This window comes from Ovis aries, chromosome 1 (genome assembly GCF_016772045.2).
Source record: "Ovis aries strain OAR_USU_Benz2616 breed Rambouillet chromosome 1, ARS-UI_Ramb_v3.0, whole genome shotgun sequence".
Taxonomy (NCBI): Eukaryota; Metazoa; Chordata; class Mammalia; order Artiodactyla; family Bovidae; genus Ovis; species Ovis aries.
This window is the reverse complement of record NC_056054.1, coordinates 105,873,634-105,889,714: the sequence shown is the minus strand read 5'-3', so window position 1 is coordinate 105,889,714 and position 16,081 is coordinate 105,873,634. Positions and strand designations below refer to the sequence as shown.

Sequence of the window (16,081 nt, the reverse complement as noted above, 5' to 3'; positions counted from 1 at the left end):
CAGCTATGGCTTCATGAATTTCCTTTTCTTTCTTACGAAGGTCCTTAAACTGGCTTCGTTTATCTTGAAATGGTAGGAAATCACAGCTGCAGACTACAGTCTCTGGTACCTATCAGGCAATTCAGTGTTCTCTTGTAATGTCCTGACTGTGCTTCTTAGGAGCACTTCCAGCATCACTAGTGGCACTTCGTGTGGGTCCCATGGTTATTATTCAAGGTCTGTGGCATTGTGCTAAACTTGATGGAGAATACTCAAGAACTGCAAGAGATCACTTTTTACTACAGTATGCAGTCACAGAGTTTGGAAAGCTTCCTGTGGTTACATATGTTTTCTTCCCACTTAAGCATTTTCATGGCCTCTCTGATGTAGCCTTTCAATCTGTTTGGGGAACTGGGGTGACAGGGAGTTCATCAATTCTGCAGATAGCGTGTCCTACTCTCAAACACCTCCTCAGTTAGCGTTTTCCTTATGGAACCTGAATCTATCTTTTATGTTTCTCTTTTGTCCATTGTTGCTAAGAATATAATTTACCCCTAAATGTGCACAGTATGTTTCTTTTCCTACATTTTTTTCTTTATTGCGCTAAACATACCAAGTTTCTTCAGCTCTCTACATTTCAGCCTTTCCACACTTCACCCCTCAAGTTAATCTTCTTCTGGATTCTAGCCTTTGTTTTTAAGAAAATTTCTCCCTTATTACATTTTATTATGAAACTTCAAACATATGGAAAAGTTGAAAGAATTGTACAGTGGACACCCATATTCTCACCACCTACTTTCTATAGTTAACTTTTCATATATTAATTATGCAGTGCTTCACTTATTTCTCTATCCGTCTCCAAATCTTTTTTTTTTTTTAAGCATTTCATAGTGAGTTGTAGATATCTAAACATTTCATCAGGGAGAAGGCAGTGGCACCCCACTCCAGTACTCCTGCCTGGAAAATCCCATGGACGGAGGAGCCTGGTAGGCTGCAGTCCATGGGGTCACTGACTTCATTTTCACTTTTCACTTTCCTGCGTTGGAGAAGGAAATGGCAACCCACTCCAGTGTTCTTGCCTGGAGAGTCCCAGGGACGGGGGAGCGTGGTGGGCTGCCGTCTGTGGGGTCGCGCAGAGTCGGACACGACTGAAGAGACGCAGCAGCAGCAGCAGGCATTTCATCATGCATATCATGAATTAGGGGCTTCCCAGGTGGTGCTTGTGGTAAAGAACCCACCCGCCCATGCAAGAGAGATAGGGTACCACAGGTTCAGTCCTTTGGCCGGGAAGATCCCCTGGAGAAGGAAATGGCAGTCCATTCCATTATTCTTGCCTGGAGAATCCCATGGAAAGAGAAACCTGGCGGGCCGCAATCTGTCGGTTCGCAAAGAATCAGACACGACCGAAGCGACTTAGCCCACATGCATCATGAATTAGAACTGAATATTTGTTTACAGTTTTTTTTTTTAGATATGTTTATATACATTATTATATAAATTACTGACTTCCCTGGTGGCTCAGACGGTAAAGCGTCTGTCTACAGTGCGGGAGACCTGGGTTTGATCCCTGGGTCAGGAAGATCCCCTGGAGAAGGAAATGGCAATCCACTCCAGTACTATTGCCTGGAAAATCCCATGGACAGAGGAGCCTGGTTGGCTACAGTCCATGGGGTCGCAAAGAGTCGGACACAACTGAGTGACTTCACGTCACTCACATACACATTATTGCATAGAAATCTTAAGTGTACTATTCAGTGAGGTTTGATGAGTGAAAGCCCTAACAAGATAGATATTTATCACCCCCAAAGTACCTACTGGCCCCTTGAGATCAGTACCCTGACCATTCTCCCAGGTGCAACCATTGTTCTTTTTTTTTTTTTTTAATCACAGATTAGGTGTTTGCCTGTTTTAAAACTTCCTGTAAATGGAATCATGTAGTATGTGTTGTGTTGTGTAAGGCTTCTTTCACTTAGCATGTTTCTGAGATTCATGTGTATTGCTTGTATTATTTAATTTCTTCCTTTTTATTGCTGAGTTGAATTCCAGTGTAGAAATATACCACTTTATTTTTCATCAATCCCTAGTTGTTGATGGACCCCTGATTCTTTCTAATTTCTGGCTGTCTTGAACAAAGATAGCTCTGAACTCTCTTGTTTAAAGGATAATTGCTTTAGGGAACCTTGTTGTTTTCTGTCTGACCTCAACATGAATCAGCCATAGGTGTATATTTGTCCCCTCCCTCTTGAACCTCCCTCCCATCTGCCTCCCCATCCGACCCCTCTAGGTTGATAGAGAGCCCCTGTTTAAGTTCCCTGAGACATACAGCAAATTCCCTTTGGTTATCAGTTTTATTCTGGTAATGTAAGTTTCCATTTTACTCTCTCCATACGTCTCACTCTCTCCTTCCCTCTCTCCATGTCTATAAGTCTGTTCTCTATGTCTGTTTCTCCATTGCTCCCTTGCAAATAAATTCATCATTACCATCTTTCTAGATTCTATATATATGCATTAGTATATGATATTTATCTTTCTCTTTCTGACTTACTTCAATCTGTATAATAGGCTCTAGGTTCATCCACCTCATTAGAACTGACTCAAATGTGTTTCTTTTATGGCTGAGTAATATTCCATTGTGTATGTTTTCTCTTGTTAGAGTTGTGAACAAATATTTTATTTCCTTTGGTCAGCTCTTTAGGGGAGGAATCATTGGTCATATAGTAGCTGTATATTCTGAGAAATTGCCAGCCCTTTTCCCAAAGATCTTTTATATTCTTTTTAGAGTTCCAGTTGATTCACATCCTCATAAACGTTTGGATTTTAGCTTTTTAATGCCCTCTTAGTAGGGCTTTTATAGAAATGATCACAGTCCTCTAGAATTGATCTGAAGGCCAACCAAAAAAATTGAGACCTTTTTCAGATTAATTGGTTTTAAGCTGTGTTACCTTTTTGTGCACTTAAGAAACTGATTTTTGAAAATCCTAAATGTATGACTTGTTCATCCCTATTCCATTTCATCCAATTAATTTGAGAAAACCTAGAATTTCGAATCTGTCATTGGTTGGTTTGGTGATCCCTTCCAGGTTTGTATCATTTACAGATTTGAAAAGTGTGTTTTCTGGCTGTTTTCAGTTGTTAATGGCATTGCTGGTCCAAAGATAGAGTTTTTTGACACATTACTGGAGACTTCTCTCTTGACTCCATTCAGTAGGATAGGCCAGCAGACTGTGAATTTATCTCATAAAATCATCGAGGACTTCCCTGGTGGTCCAGTGGTCAAGAATCCACTTACCAATACAGGGGACATGGACTCAGTCCCTGGTGCGGGAAGATTCCACATGCATTGGGACAACTAAGCTCATGTGCCTCAGCTGCTGAGCCAGTTCCCTCAAGCCTGATGCTCTGCAACAGGGGAAGCCCCTGCAATGAGATGCCCATGCCACCACAAACTAGAGAGTACCCTCTGTTCTCCACAGCTAGAGGAAGTCCGCACACAGCGACAAAGACCGGGGTGACCACAGATAATAAATAAATTAAAAAAAAATGCCTAGCTTATGTTTTTGTTTGTTTTCCCACTAGAATTTAAGCTTCACTCATGAGAGTTTCTGTCATATATCTGAGCATCTAGAACAGGGATTAAAGCATATAGTTGTTGTTCAATAAATGTTTTTAAATGAATGAGTGAATGATGGATATTCATACATTTGAGGATTTTGTCAAAAGCCTTGCTAAAAATAACTTTCTTTGTTTTCCTGGAATTCCCTCTATTGCAAAATGAAATAAGTGTGTGCCAACAACACACTATTTGGCTTTTTTGCAGAAAAGTACATGAATGAACTGATGGAAGAATCATTTGAAACTGTGAGTAGTGATCTTTGAGTGAGAACTTTGGACACTAAAGGTGGATTCTCCAGCAAGCTCTATCCTTTGGTCTCAGGACCTCTCCAGAACTGTGGTCTGACCAAGCCTTCTCCTTGCAGTCCACCCAGGAGAGAACATAGTGACAGGAGAATTTTGGTAACTAATAAACTTTGAATATCCATATCTTAGTAAAGTTTTCCTTATGAGCTTTTACATAATCTTTTCAACTGTCACATGGTACATCCTTAAAGACTGCAATCTAATTATAATTTCTTTTTTCATAAATTCCTCTCTTAAAAGATAATCTGATCATTTTGAGTTATCCATGCTCTGTCTTTACCATTACAAGTTGGCCAAGTGAGAAAGTTTTTTTCTGGCATGAAAATTATGCCATGTGCTGGACTGGTTGAGCCCAGAAGTGAGAAAGGATCCAATGCAAGCTCTTTCTGTGTGACAGCATTATTAAAGTCCTGTAAACTAGTCTTCATTTTCCCCTGTCACTGTTGGGGTGACTTTTACATGCCAATTCCCCAAGAAAATCCTTCTTTTCCTTTGCCCTCAGTTTCAAGATGAGATGGGATTCTCCAGCATGGAAGATGACGGCCCAGACCAGGAGGAACATGTGGCTGAGCCTCGGCCTAACTTTAACACTTCTCGAGCCTTATGGTAGGCTAACCAAAGACTTTGAGACCTAGAGTAGAGGAAAAGTGTATGTCTGAGAGGGTTTTGAGAAGTTTTGGTTAACAGTTTCTCATCCCTGACTACCTGTTGTTACTATTATAAGGATGCTGAGCCCCATGGGGGTGTTGGGTGTGAAGTGAATAATTCTCCTTCTTATGGGGCAGTGCAGCTCTAGACTAAGCTGTATCTGTTTGGGAAGGGAGAAAAAGCAGTAGCTGGCATCCATAGCAGCTTCTCCAGGGGAGTGGTACTGGAGAGGTGTGTAGGACTCTGTGTGGCCAGCCATACAAACTACTCCAAAGTGTAATATCCAGTATGTCCTTTTTGTTCTTCTGCTTTTCATTAACAGAATGATAGTCTAGTAAAAGTTAATGAACCTTCATTAGTCTCCAGGGCATTAATTGAGCAAACCATGAAGCACCTGCGGTAATACCCTGGAGTCTCAAAAGTGTGTACTGCCCTTTTCACATGAATTAGCACTTCTGTTGTCCCATCCAGAAAGTAGAAGCTTTAATTCCCCCCCCCCTATATTTGTGTTGAGTTTGCAGAGTTCATCCATACTTTGTTGTTATCCATTCTGAGTAGCAGCATACTATCATTAGGTACCGGCTAGATGTCAGGGTATGGTTTGTGCTTTGGGTGGAACAAAGCAAAACCCAAGGACTTATAGCTTTTAATTAGTCCTGCGCTTTACCTTAACAGCATTACCTAACTAGAGAGCTTTGGATTCACCTGAAAGCTAGACCTTCAGGTAACATGCAATTTAGCGAAAAAGGCTAGGTATACTAACCAATGCCTAAAAGTCGGGAGTAGCAGTCATCAGTTCAGTCAGTTCAGTCGCTCAGTTGTGTCTGACTCTTTGCGACCCCATGGACTGCAACATGCCAGCGTTCTCTGTCCTTCACCAGCTCCCGAAGCTTGCTCAGACTCACGTCCATCAAGTCAGTGCTGCCATCCAACCATCTCATCCTCTGTTGTCCTCTTCTCCTCCTGCCTTCAGTCTTTCCCAGCATCAGGGTCTTTTCCAACGAGTCAGTTTCTCGCATCAGGTGGCCAGAGTATTGGAATTTCAGCTTCAGCATCAGTCCTTCCAATGACTATTCAGTCATATTCCATTATAATAAATACCATAATATAACCACAACAGAAATCTCAAGAGTTCCTTTTTTCCCCCCGACTTTGTTGAGTTTTAATTGATAGATAAGGTTCTAAAATGTTGAAAGTGCACAGCATGATGATTTGATATACATTATGTATTACAAAAGGATTTCACCCATGAAGTTAATGAATACTTCTGTCACCTCACATATTTACCGTTTTTCTTTTTTTGAGAACATTTTCAAGGTCTCTTAGAGTTCTTTTTTTTTTTCTTTTTCCAGTTTTATTTTTATTGATTTTTTTTTAACACCAAAAACATTTTGCATTGGGGTACAGCCAATTAACAATGTTGGGATAATTTCAGGTATACAGTGAAGCGACTCAGCCATACATATACATTATTCTCCCCCAAAGTCCCCTCCCAGCTTGGAGGGAGAACAGAGTTCCATGTGCTGTACAATAGGTTTTTGTTGGTTAACCATCTTAAATATGGCAGTGTATACATGACCTTCCCAAATTCCTTCACTATTCCTTACCCCGCAACAACCATGAGTCTCTTTCTGTTTTGTAAGTAAGTTCATTTGTATCATTTGTTTTTAGATTCCAAAAATAAGGCAGGTCACATGATATTTCTCCTTCTCTGTCTAACTTACTTCACTCCGTATGATATGCTAGGTCCATTCATGTTACAGCAAATGGCTTTATTTCATTCTTTTTAATGGTTGAGTAATATTTCATTATGTGTGTGTGTATACATATATATATGTATGTATATATACACATGTATGTATATGTGTGTGTGTATATACCCCTCATCTTCCCCTGAAGGAGGGCATGACAACCCAGTCCAGTATTCTTGCCTGGAGAATCCCCAAGGACAGAGGAGCCTGGTGGGCTACAGGCCAGGGGTCACAGAGAATGAGACGTGGCTGAGCGCAGGACGGCGGCTCACCCCATCTTCTCTGTCTGTTCCTCTGTCAGTGGGCGTTTAGGTGCTTCCACGTCTTGGCCGTGGTGAACAGTGCTGCTGTGAATACTGCGGTGCATGCATCTTTTTGGGCCACGTTTTTCTCTGGATATACGCCCAGGAGTGGGATTGCAGGGTCATATGGTAGCTCTGTTTTTATTTTTTAAAGAACTTTCACACTGTTCCTTAGAGTTTGTATTTGATCCGCTTACTTCACACCGTATGTCACAGAAAGAAATTCTAGTGTAGCAGAATAGAACCTGAGCACCTACTATCATGGGACTTGATCAGTAGACCTATTTCGTTTCCACTACACACCTCTGTGTGCCAGTTTTTAAGATTTGGGAATTACATAACTACTTAAAAAGTTCTTACTCAGTTCAGTTACCTTCCGGTATTCAGTTGATCTGCTTAGGCTGCTGCTGCTTTTCTTTTAGCTGGAAATACAAACCTAGGTTATTATTTGATTATGAGTAAAATATCACATGGAAAGTAGGTTACCTGTGCTCCCCGTATCAGCTGTCCATCAAGATAATGCTTCTTAGAATCAGGTACACCTCTTTTTGCATTATCTACTCTTTTTTCCTGCTTCTGGTCTGTTCCTCTGCTAGGTATGCAGATAATCAAATGAGTTTTCAGTTCTCAGTAAAAGTGTACAGAGGACAGTCCTGTGTCTACAGATTTTCATCCTGGGCCTGCCCATACTTGCAATAAATACTGTTAAAGGAAACATAATGTTTACCCCCCGGGGGCTGTTGGAACAAAGTTATGATCCTTCAACTATTGTACAATCTAGAGGATTTATTGAATTAGGATTACCTGCTAGTCATAGCTGCTTGAGCAGGTTGTATGCTGATTTCATAGAGTAGCAACTTTTGCTTAATCACTTGGGTGTCTTCTTCTGCGTCTGCCTCAGAACTAGCATTTGGATTCTTACTTCAGCCCCTGACAGTCTCTCTCTGTCTCTTAGGAAGTGGGGGTGGGAGGGAAGTGATAGAAAGCTTGGAGGAGGAATTTAGAGGGCTAAGATATTTTCATGGAGATGAGCAGGGTCATACTTGAACCACCTTCTCACTATTTATCTGAACTGCCATGTGCTTTAGGGCCTCCCAGGTGGCACTAGTGGTAAAGAACCCGCCAGCCAGTGCAGGAGACACAAGAAGCGTGGGTTTAATCCATGTTTCAGGAAGAGCCTCTGGAGTTAAGAAATGGCAACCCACTCCGGTATGCTTGCTTGAGAAATCCCATGGATGGAGGAGCCTTGTGGGCTACAGTCTATAGGGTTGCAAAGAAACAGGATGGAAGTGACTTAGCATGCATGTAGCACCATATGTTTTAGTTTGTGCCCTTTCTACTCCACGCTAGAAGGTCTTTGAGTTTTTAAGAAAGGAAGTCAGGGCAGCCTGAATGAATAGGAGCTGGAGAACAGGAAATGCTAGAGCTGGGGTGGGAGTAACAGCTAGCTTAGAGAACAGATGTTGTGCTTTGGGAAGATTCTGTATCACCATTAAGAATAAGTCCCAGATTAATGTAACTGTCAGTGGGATGCGAAAATCGTGGGTTCCTATTAGCTCCTTGGCTGCTTTGTTATCCAGACATTACCCTATGTTTAGATTTTAGTTTAATTTTACCTTCATTAGTATATTACTTAGAGTACTGATTTTAGGACAATGGGTAGGGGACGATTAAGAACCATCTTATTTGCATCTACTTTGGGAGAAGATTTGGGTAGGCTAGGAGTTTGCCTGTTGGCTAAAGTGAGACTTGAGGATTAGCAGTAGATGGAAGTTGCTCAGACTGGCTTAGCCCATGGTAGGAGGGAACTGGATGTTGTTTTGGACCCATGGAAATATTCAAATCCAGTCATCTCCCTGTGGGGGATAGGTTTGAGGAGCCACTGGCCAACTTACTAAATGAGCAACATCGCACCGTGAAGGAGCTACTTGAACAGCTGAAGATGAAGAAATCTTCAGCCAAACAGCAGCAGGAAGTAGAGAGGGTTAAGCCCCAGAGGGAGAAGGTTCATCAAACTCTGATTCTAGACCCAGCGCAGAGGAAGAGGCTGCAGCAGCAGATGCAGCAGGTAAGGCTCTTCTTGGTAATGTTAATATTGGATCACCTTCATCTTTTGAGATGAAGCCAAAAATTAGCAGCTTGTGAAAGTCAGAAATAGGTGTCTTGGTAACCATTGAAACCACAGGACCACATCTTCACATCAGTCAGGACCTTGAAAAGTCACCATGTCGTGTCTTTATGGCTCAGATAAGAATGCATGTAAAAGGACTTCCCTGGTGGCCTAGTGGTTAAGACTCCAGGCTTCCAATTCAGGGGGCACAAGTTCAATCCCTGGTTTGGAACTAAGATCCCACATGCTGCACATCATAGCCTAAAAAATAAATGAAAAAGAATGCTGTAAGATTTCAAAGAATCTTTAGTAATCCCTTCTGAATTGAACAGCCTTATGCCAGAGTAGTTTTTGTTCTTTCTAATCTCAGTTCGTCTGGTTTGAGGTTGAATTTCCTTTGATTCTGTCGTTTTGCTGAAGTAGAGCATATCTGAGAAAAGAATTCATACTGAGATAACTGTGTTGTTTTAATAGTCTCTCTAGAAAGTGAAATGTATTTGATAAAGTCACTGACATTGGTCTTCTGGGTTCCTGAGATGACAACATCATAACATGTCACACTGTCTTATTTTCTTTCCCTTCCCAGGATGTTCAGCTCTTGACGCAAATTCACCTTCTCGCCAGTTCTAACCCCAGTCTCAGTTTGGAGGCCAGGACCACCAGGATACTTCTTGTAAGGTTTCAGATATCCCTAATCTAAAGAATTGTGTGTTCAATTAGTTAGGAAGTCATTTCTCACAGATACCAAGTCATCATGAGCTACGTTAATTCTTCTCTCCGCATGTTCTGGTAAATATTTGTATGGCTTCCTATGCTTGCTGAGAAAACATAAGTTACTGCTTCCCAGGAAAGGACAGAGTGTGTATTCAGTTTTCTAAAGACAGTTCCTCTTATCTTTTTACTGGGTGCTCTTCCTCACCTGTAGATCCACCCATCTTGGGCTTTTGGTACTTCTTTTTATTGAATTCATAATTTATTAAGCTTGATATCATTGTTTTATGTGTAAAATTAATTTTGCTTGTGGCATTTTGAAATATTTTGGAGGAAGGGCTTTTAATTTCAAAATGTTGGGAATTCCCTGGTGGTCCAGTAGTGTATGATTCGTCGCTTTCACTGTCAGGGCCCAGGTTCATTCCCTTATTGGGGAGCTAAATAAGATCCCATGAGCAGCCGGGAATGGGCAAAAAATTCACATTTTAAATCTGAACTTTGAGGCAATAATAAGGATATTCTTTGCTTGTGGGGTAAGTCTCTGGAGTCTGAGTTGACTCGTAATCAAATCTTCCTTGGATAGTTAGCGGAGTATGTTTCCCTCTTATTGTGTTCAGAGGATCATGAGCAATACTTTATTCTGAGTGTTATTCAGAGGAACAAATAAAAAGTTATTTATTAATTTTTTAAGTAATGGCTCTCACTCTTGAGAATTTTAATTCCATCTGGGGAGCTAGAATATACATCCAAAAGGCTGAGGAACACTCAGATTGAGAATAAAACAGGAATAAATTAGTATATCAGAGATCCTCAAATATCTGAGGATTTAGTAGAAGAGCTCTCTTAATGGAAAAACGTTGATTATGAATGACGTTATGATGATTTTAACCTCTTTTTTTCCTATTGTAGGAGGGACAGTTTTTCTCTCAGAGGCTAAGAGCTACTGGTATTGTCTGGAACTTACATCTCCTTTGTGTTCTGTTTTCCCAGAAAGAGCTGGGAACCTTTGCTCAAAGCTCCATTGCCTTTCATCATCAGTTCAATCCCAAGCAAGTTTCAGACCTTGTTCCAACCCTGTAACCTGATGGGAGCCATGAAGCTCACTGAAGCCTTCAGCACACAAGTCAGCATTGACTGGAGTCCTCGAAAAACTGTCACGAAGACTGGTAGGGAACAGATGGGTCCACTCTAAGTTTTTATTTGCAGTACGAGGTGGGTGTCTTACCCCACAGACCATTTCCTAGGGATAATTTCCTAGGGTTGAAAGAGATGGGTATTTGTAATTTCTTTCCTCTCTCTTTTATCTTCCCTTTGTGTTCATTACCTAAGTTCTAGAACTAGGTAATAATACTTGGGTTTAAGTAGAGGATGGAGTCAGTGAACAGGACAGGGATGTGGGAGGTGGAGATGTGGGACTCATTGCTAGTAATTGGACTTAAATAGATATGAGGGTAAGTATTAGGAATTAGGTCAGGACCACTGGTATGAGATAAAGATGGAAGTCAAGTGGTAAAGTCAGGTTATATTTAGGTTTTTACTACTGTCTTCTTCATTAACATCATTTTATTTCCCACAGTGGTTATAGTGGTGTCTCCATTTTGAGTGAAACATTGATTTGGGAGTTAGGAACAAAGTAAACATGCTGTACATTTGCCATGTTCAATATTTTAAAGACATCTGCAGGTTTGGTTTCTACTTTCCTTGGTTTAGGTATTTTTTTGTGAAAATATTTGCTGTTCCTGTAAATCAAATATTTACTTCTGATTTCTTGCTGGTTTAACAAATTAATTGTGGTTTACTCTGGATTCAGACTTTGGTTTTCATTTTAACTCCCACTCTTATAATTCAATGGAATGTAAGTACATTATGTCATAGCCACTGATCTCAAACTGCTTTGTTAGTTATATGTTGGTAATGAAAACTTAACACCAGACTACAGTTTTAACTTGGGCTTCTCAGGTGGCTCTGTGGTAAAAGAATCCACTGCTGATGCAGGAGACACAGGTTCAATCCCCGACTCAGGAAGATCCCCTTTGGAAGGAAATGGGAACCCACTTCAAGTATTCTTGCCTGGAGAATCACATGGACAGAGAAGCCTGACGGACTACAGTTGATAGGGTTGCAAAGAGTTGGACACAACAGAGTACTCATGCGGTTATGACTTATATATATAGTGGCCTGTGTTTTTCTTCTGGGGATATAAAAATTACATTTATGGAAGGAAAAATATGACTGTAGAGGTGCTTATCTCTGAAAAGGCAGAAGTGCCTGGAATTGGGAGGCTTAGACAACAAGACAGAAATGAATGAGACTGCATTATCTCATTCTCTTTCTGATTTTTTTGTCCCAACCTCAGGAAGAATCTGGGAGAACTTAATGAAAGTTAAGTAAGAATAAGTGAAATTTGGAATACCAGATTTGTGAGGGAGATTAAAGAAGTTGGAATCTTATCCTGGAAGAAAGAAAACATTGTTGAAGGTCACTTACCTTTCAAGGATTTAAAAGGGGAAGGAGGTAAAAATTTTTTGAGCATAGAGTATCTGCCAGGTGTTCCTCGGTACTTTACAAGTGCTGATGTTATTTAGTGTGTTAAGTGTTCCACACAGGAAAGAAAAAGGCAATCAACTTTTAATAACGTGGAATGGGACTCCTTTTAGGTACATGTTAGGTTGAGAATGATTGTGGAAACTTTTGGGAGAGGGGTATGTGGGTGGATACCCACATTATTTAGGGTCAGCTCTCTCTAAATGCCAAAATACATTTAGAAGCTTTTGTGAAGCCCTCTTTTGTTCTGGAATTTCATTTACAATGAATTTTCTTCTTACAGCCTATAGATTGCCCTATTTGCCAAAGCAAGTGGCTTGGATCCTAGCCACGAGCAAGGTTTTCATGTATCCAGAGCTACTTCTAGTGTGTTCTCTGAAGGCCAAGAATCCCCAAGATAAGAATTTCTTCACCAAGGCAGAGGACAGGTAAGGACTTAGTATAGCAGAGAAGAAAATCAGAAGACTTGTGTAATAAGGAATGGACACAAAAGACAAAGAAAAGCCGTGTAGAGGGACACAGTTCTATATATATACCTGTTTCAGCAGTGCTCTTTTTACGGGATTACATATACATTTTGGAAACATTTTATGTTGTAATTTTTCTTTTGTTTATCATAAAAACTAATCTCATGATACTGTTGGAGGAAAATTTTCAAGGAAAAACATTTGTATCCATTATTCTCACCAGCCCAAGACAATGATTTTTTCTTTTTATATTTTGTACATAATTATTGCCAATTTGAATTTAATTTTGTTTTGCTTTTTTTAGCTTAACATCTTCTTGAAATTGTTTTTCTATGTGCCATGGTGTGGCATTGTCTTTTTTTTTTTTGTCTCTGTATATTGTCCTTTCAGGCTGTATTAATGGCCCTATCATAGTCCTTTTATTTGCCTCTTTTCCCTCCTTGTCTTGTTTGGCTGTTCTAAGTGAGGCTTCACCAAGGATCTTTGTGCATAGCACTTTTGAAACTCTTTGAGTTTATCTCTTTGGGTAAATTCTCAAGAGTGAGATTATTTGATAAAGGTTATAAACACTTTTCTGGCTCGTAATGTGTATTTCCCCACTGCCATCGGCAAATATGTGTACAGGTAACTAATTGAGTATGTTACATTGGGAGGTACTGTTGGTGTGGATTTAATATATCTAACATGGTGCCCAGTATTTATTTTATATTTGTTTTATTAGAGCCATTCTCCTTCCCTCAAACTTTGTTTTTATGATTGCTATAAAACACATCATGTTGTGACATTTATTAGCAATTTATGCCTGGTTTTGCCTCTTATCACTTGATGGGAACACCTCACTGAGTCTTACTTGCATAGTACTTCTTAGCATTCAGTGAATATCTGAAATTTTCTGTTGAGTTTCCATTAACTTGTACAAGAATTAGCTGTAAAAAATGTGGGTTGCAGAATGTGGAGTTCGTCTGGGAGGCTTTTTTGCAGGATGGATTGTCAAGTGAGATTGAGTGTTATTGCCCCTTTCTCAGTTTGTTAGCTTTAAGCCTGAAGCACTTTGAAGGGATTCATTTTCCTAAGCCTCTGATCAGCAAGTACCTCCTCACTTGCAAGACTGCCCACCAGCTGACAGAATTAAGAACCTCACAATGAACAGAGCTCCTGACAACATCATTGAAGTAAGTGCTCCCTGCATGCTCCGCTGGGCACCTTGGCTGAATGCAGCCATTCCTATCTTTTTCTCGGTTCAGTGAATAGCCTTTTATCTAATGCTGCTGCTGCTAAGTCGCTTCAGTCATGTCCGACTCTGTGTGACCCCATAGACGGCAGCCCACCAGGCTTCCCCGTCCCTGGGATCCTAACTGCACACTAGCCCTCTTTTCCTTTCTAAGGTCATTGATCTATTCTTTATGTATGGAGTATCATCTTCTTCCCATGTTATGGATATTTTCGCTAAATATAAAATTGTTCAAATGTAAAAATACTCCTTAAATTTGTTTTCTTTTAGTTATTTATTCTCTTCTTCTGCTCTAACCTTCTTCAAAGGGTAGGCAACATTCCACTTATATCCTTCTTAATTCTTTTAATTTAGATGTTTATATCAAAGTTATAAAGCATACTTTAAAGCAGGGGTCCCCACCCCCCAGACCACAGACTGGTACTGGTCCATAGCCTGTTGGTAACCAGGCTGCACAGCAAGAGGTGAATGGCAGGCTAGTAAGCTAAGTTTCCTCTGTATTTACAGCCATTCCCTATTGCTTGTATTAACGCCTGAGCTCCACCTCCTGTCAGATCAGCGGTGGCATTAGATTCTCATATGAGTATGAACCCTATTGTGAACCGTGTGTGTGAGGGATCTAGGTTGCCAGCTTCTTATGAAAATCATCCTAAAACCACCCCTTGGGTCCCCCTGCCCCTGTCCTGTGGAAAAATTGCCTTCCACAGTATCGGTCTCTGGTACCAAAAAGGTCAGGGACCACTGCTCTAAAGAGTTAAATACCTCTGTGAGTCTTGTCATGAAAAACAGTCATTTTTCTCCCCATTTCCTGCTAAGCAAGGTTTCTGCAGGGATGGTCCATTTACCTCTAATCTAGGATCTAGGTAGCATGCTTAGAATTACTATCACTTGACTTTTCAGATTTGGGCCTTCTCTATTAAACTGAAACCATGGAAGATGAAGACAGTTCTCCCCACACTCTCACTGCTTCACCTCAGTTGTATCACAGTGTAAGTTGGATTTTTTTCCAGAGTTTACATTATAAGCAGTGTGTAAAAACCCCTCACAGCTGAGCCAGGTGGTGTATCATGATTACTTTGCTTTTCCTGCTGAGTATTTTGTTTCTCCTGGGTTGATGATTGCATTTTTGGAGGGTGAGTGGGACTTGGTTTACTATGTACTTATTACCAGCTCATTGCAGTCTGCTTACGTTTCATAACTCTCTTCTCAGCGTGCTCTGGTATTTTAGGTGCCCCGCCGTCACCCTCGTTGTCCTGAGAAGTCCTTTGCAGAGCGCTCTGATGCCGCTCCGCTCTACCCACGCTGCTCTCTTGGCTTGCTGCACGGATGTCTTCTCTGGGTTTTTCTTCATGATTTTCCTGGGGTTTTGTTTCACCTCTTACTTGGGTTGGGTCCTCTTATTTCTGTCTTTTTTAAAAATAATTTTATGTATTTACTTTTTGGCTCTGCTGGGTCTTCATTGCTCTGTGGGCTTTTCTCCAGTTATGGCACGCAGGGGGATGCCCTCTAGCTGTGGCAGCTTCTCTTATCGCTGAGCAGGGCTCCAGGGTGCGTGAACTTTAACAGTGGCAGTTCAAAGGCTCAGTATTTGCGGTTCCCATTCTCTAGAGCACAGGCTCAATAGTTGTGCCCACGGGCTTAGTTGCTCCGTGGTGTGTGGGATCTTCCCGGATCAGGGATTGAACCTGTGTCTGTGTGTCTCCTGCATTGGTAAGTGGATGCTTAACACTGAGTCACCAGGAAAGCCCTCTTTAAAAACACAAGTTGCTTTTGCCTGAGCTGGGTCTTTGTCTTGTGCAGATTTTCTCTAGTTCCGGAGAGCAGGTGCTCCCCTTGTGGCACATGGGCTCCTCGTCGCGACAGCCTCTCTTGTCGCGTGCGGGCTCTAGGCTGCTCAGGCTTCAGTAGCTCAGTGTGTTGGCTCTGGAGCACGAACTTGGTAGTTTTGGTGAATGGGCTTAGTTGCCCTGTGACATGTGGACTCTTCCAGAAGTAGGGATTGTACTGTGTCTTCTGCGCTGTCAGGCAGATTCTTAGCCTTTGGACCATCAGGAGAGTCCACATCCTCTTGTTTTTTAACCCCACATCTCTTTTCCCTTGTTTTAGTGGAGCACATCCAAGTAGCATTCTGAGGTGGAGTGCCTGAGAAACAATTTTTTAGATTTAAACTGCTTGTATTTATCGTGTGTTATGACATGACATGACCAATATTATAATTTCCCAGTTTTGCCATTGTACTGTATACCTGGTTTGTATATGTGACTATTGTTACTGTGTAACAAGTGTACATAAGACCTGCCTATGAATCTATATTTACTCAAAATTAAAAGTTTGAACTATGTCTGTATGTCTATTCTCCCACATCAGTGGGTCTAACATTCTAGGTTGAAAATCACTTTTATCAGAACATTTTAAGGACT

At 41.0% G+C, this 16,081-nt stretch overlaps 1 protein-coding gene across 1 annotated transcript in view; it reads left to right on the top strand.

The window, feature by feature from the left end:
- Window positions 1-16,081, top strand: part of YY1AP1 (YY1 associated protein 1) — a 30,769-nt gene that overhangs the window by 10,773 nt on the left and 3,915 nt on the right. Inside the window, 9 exon segments of the mRNA XM_015092296.3 lie at window positions 3,797-3,837; window positions 4,400-4,503; window positions 8,468-8,666; window positions 9,295-9,381; window positions 10,410-10,469; window positions 10,471-10,585; window positions 12,247-12,391; window positions 13,456-13,550; window positions 13,553-13,602. Of these exon segments, the coding sequence (XP_014947782.3) occupies window positions 3,797-3,837; window positions 4,400-4,503; window positions 8,468-8,666; window positions 9,295-9,381; window positions 10,410-10,469; window positions 10,471-10,585; window positions 12,247-12,391; window positions 13,456-13,550; window positions 13,553-13,602 (896 nt within the window).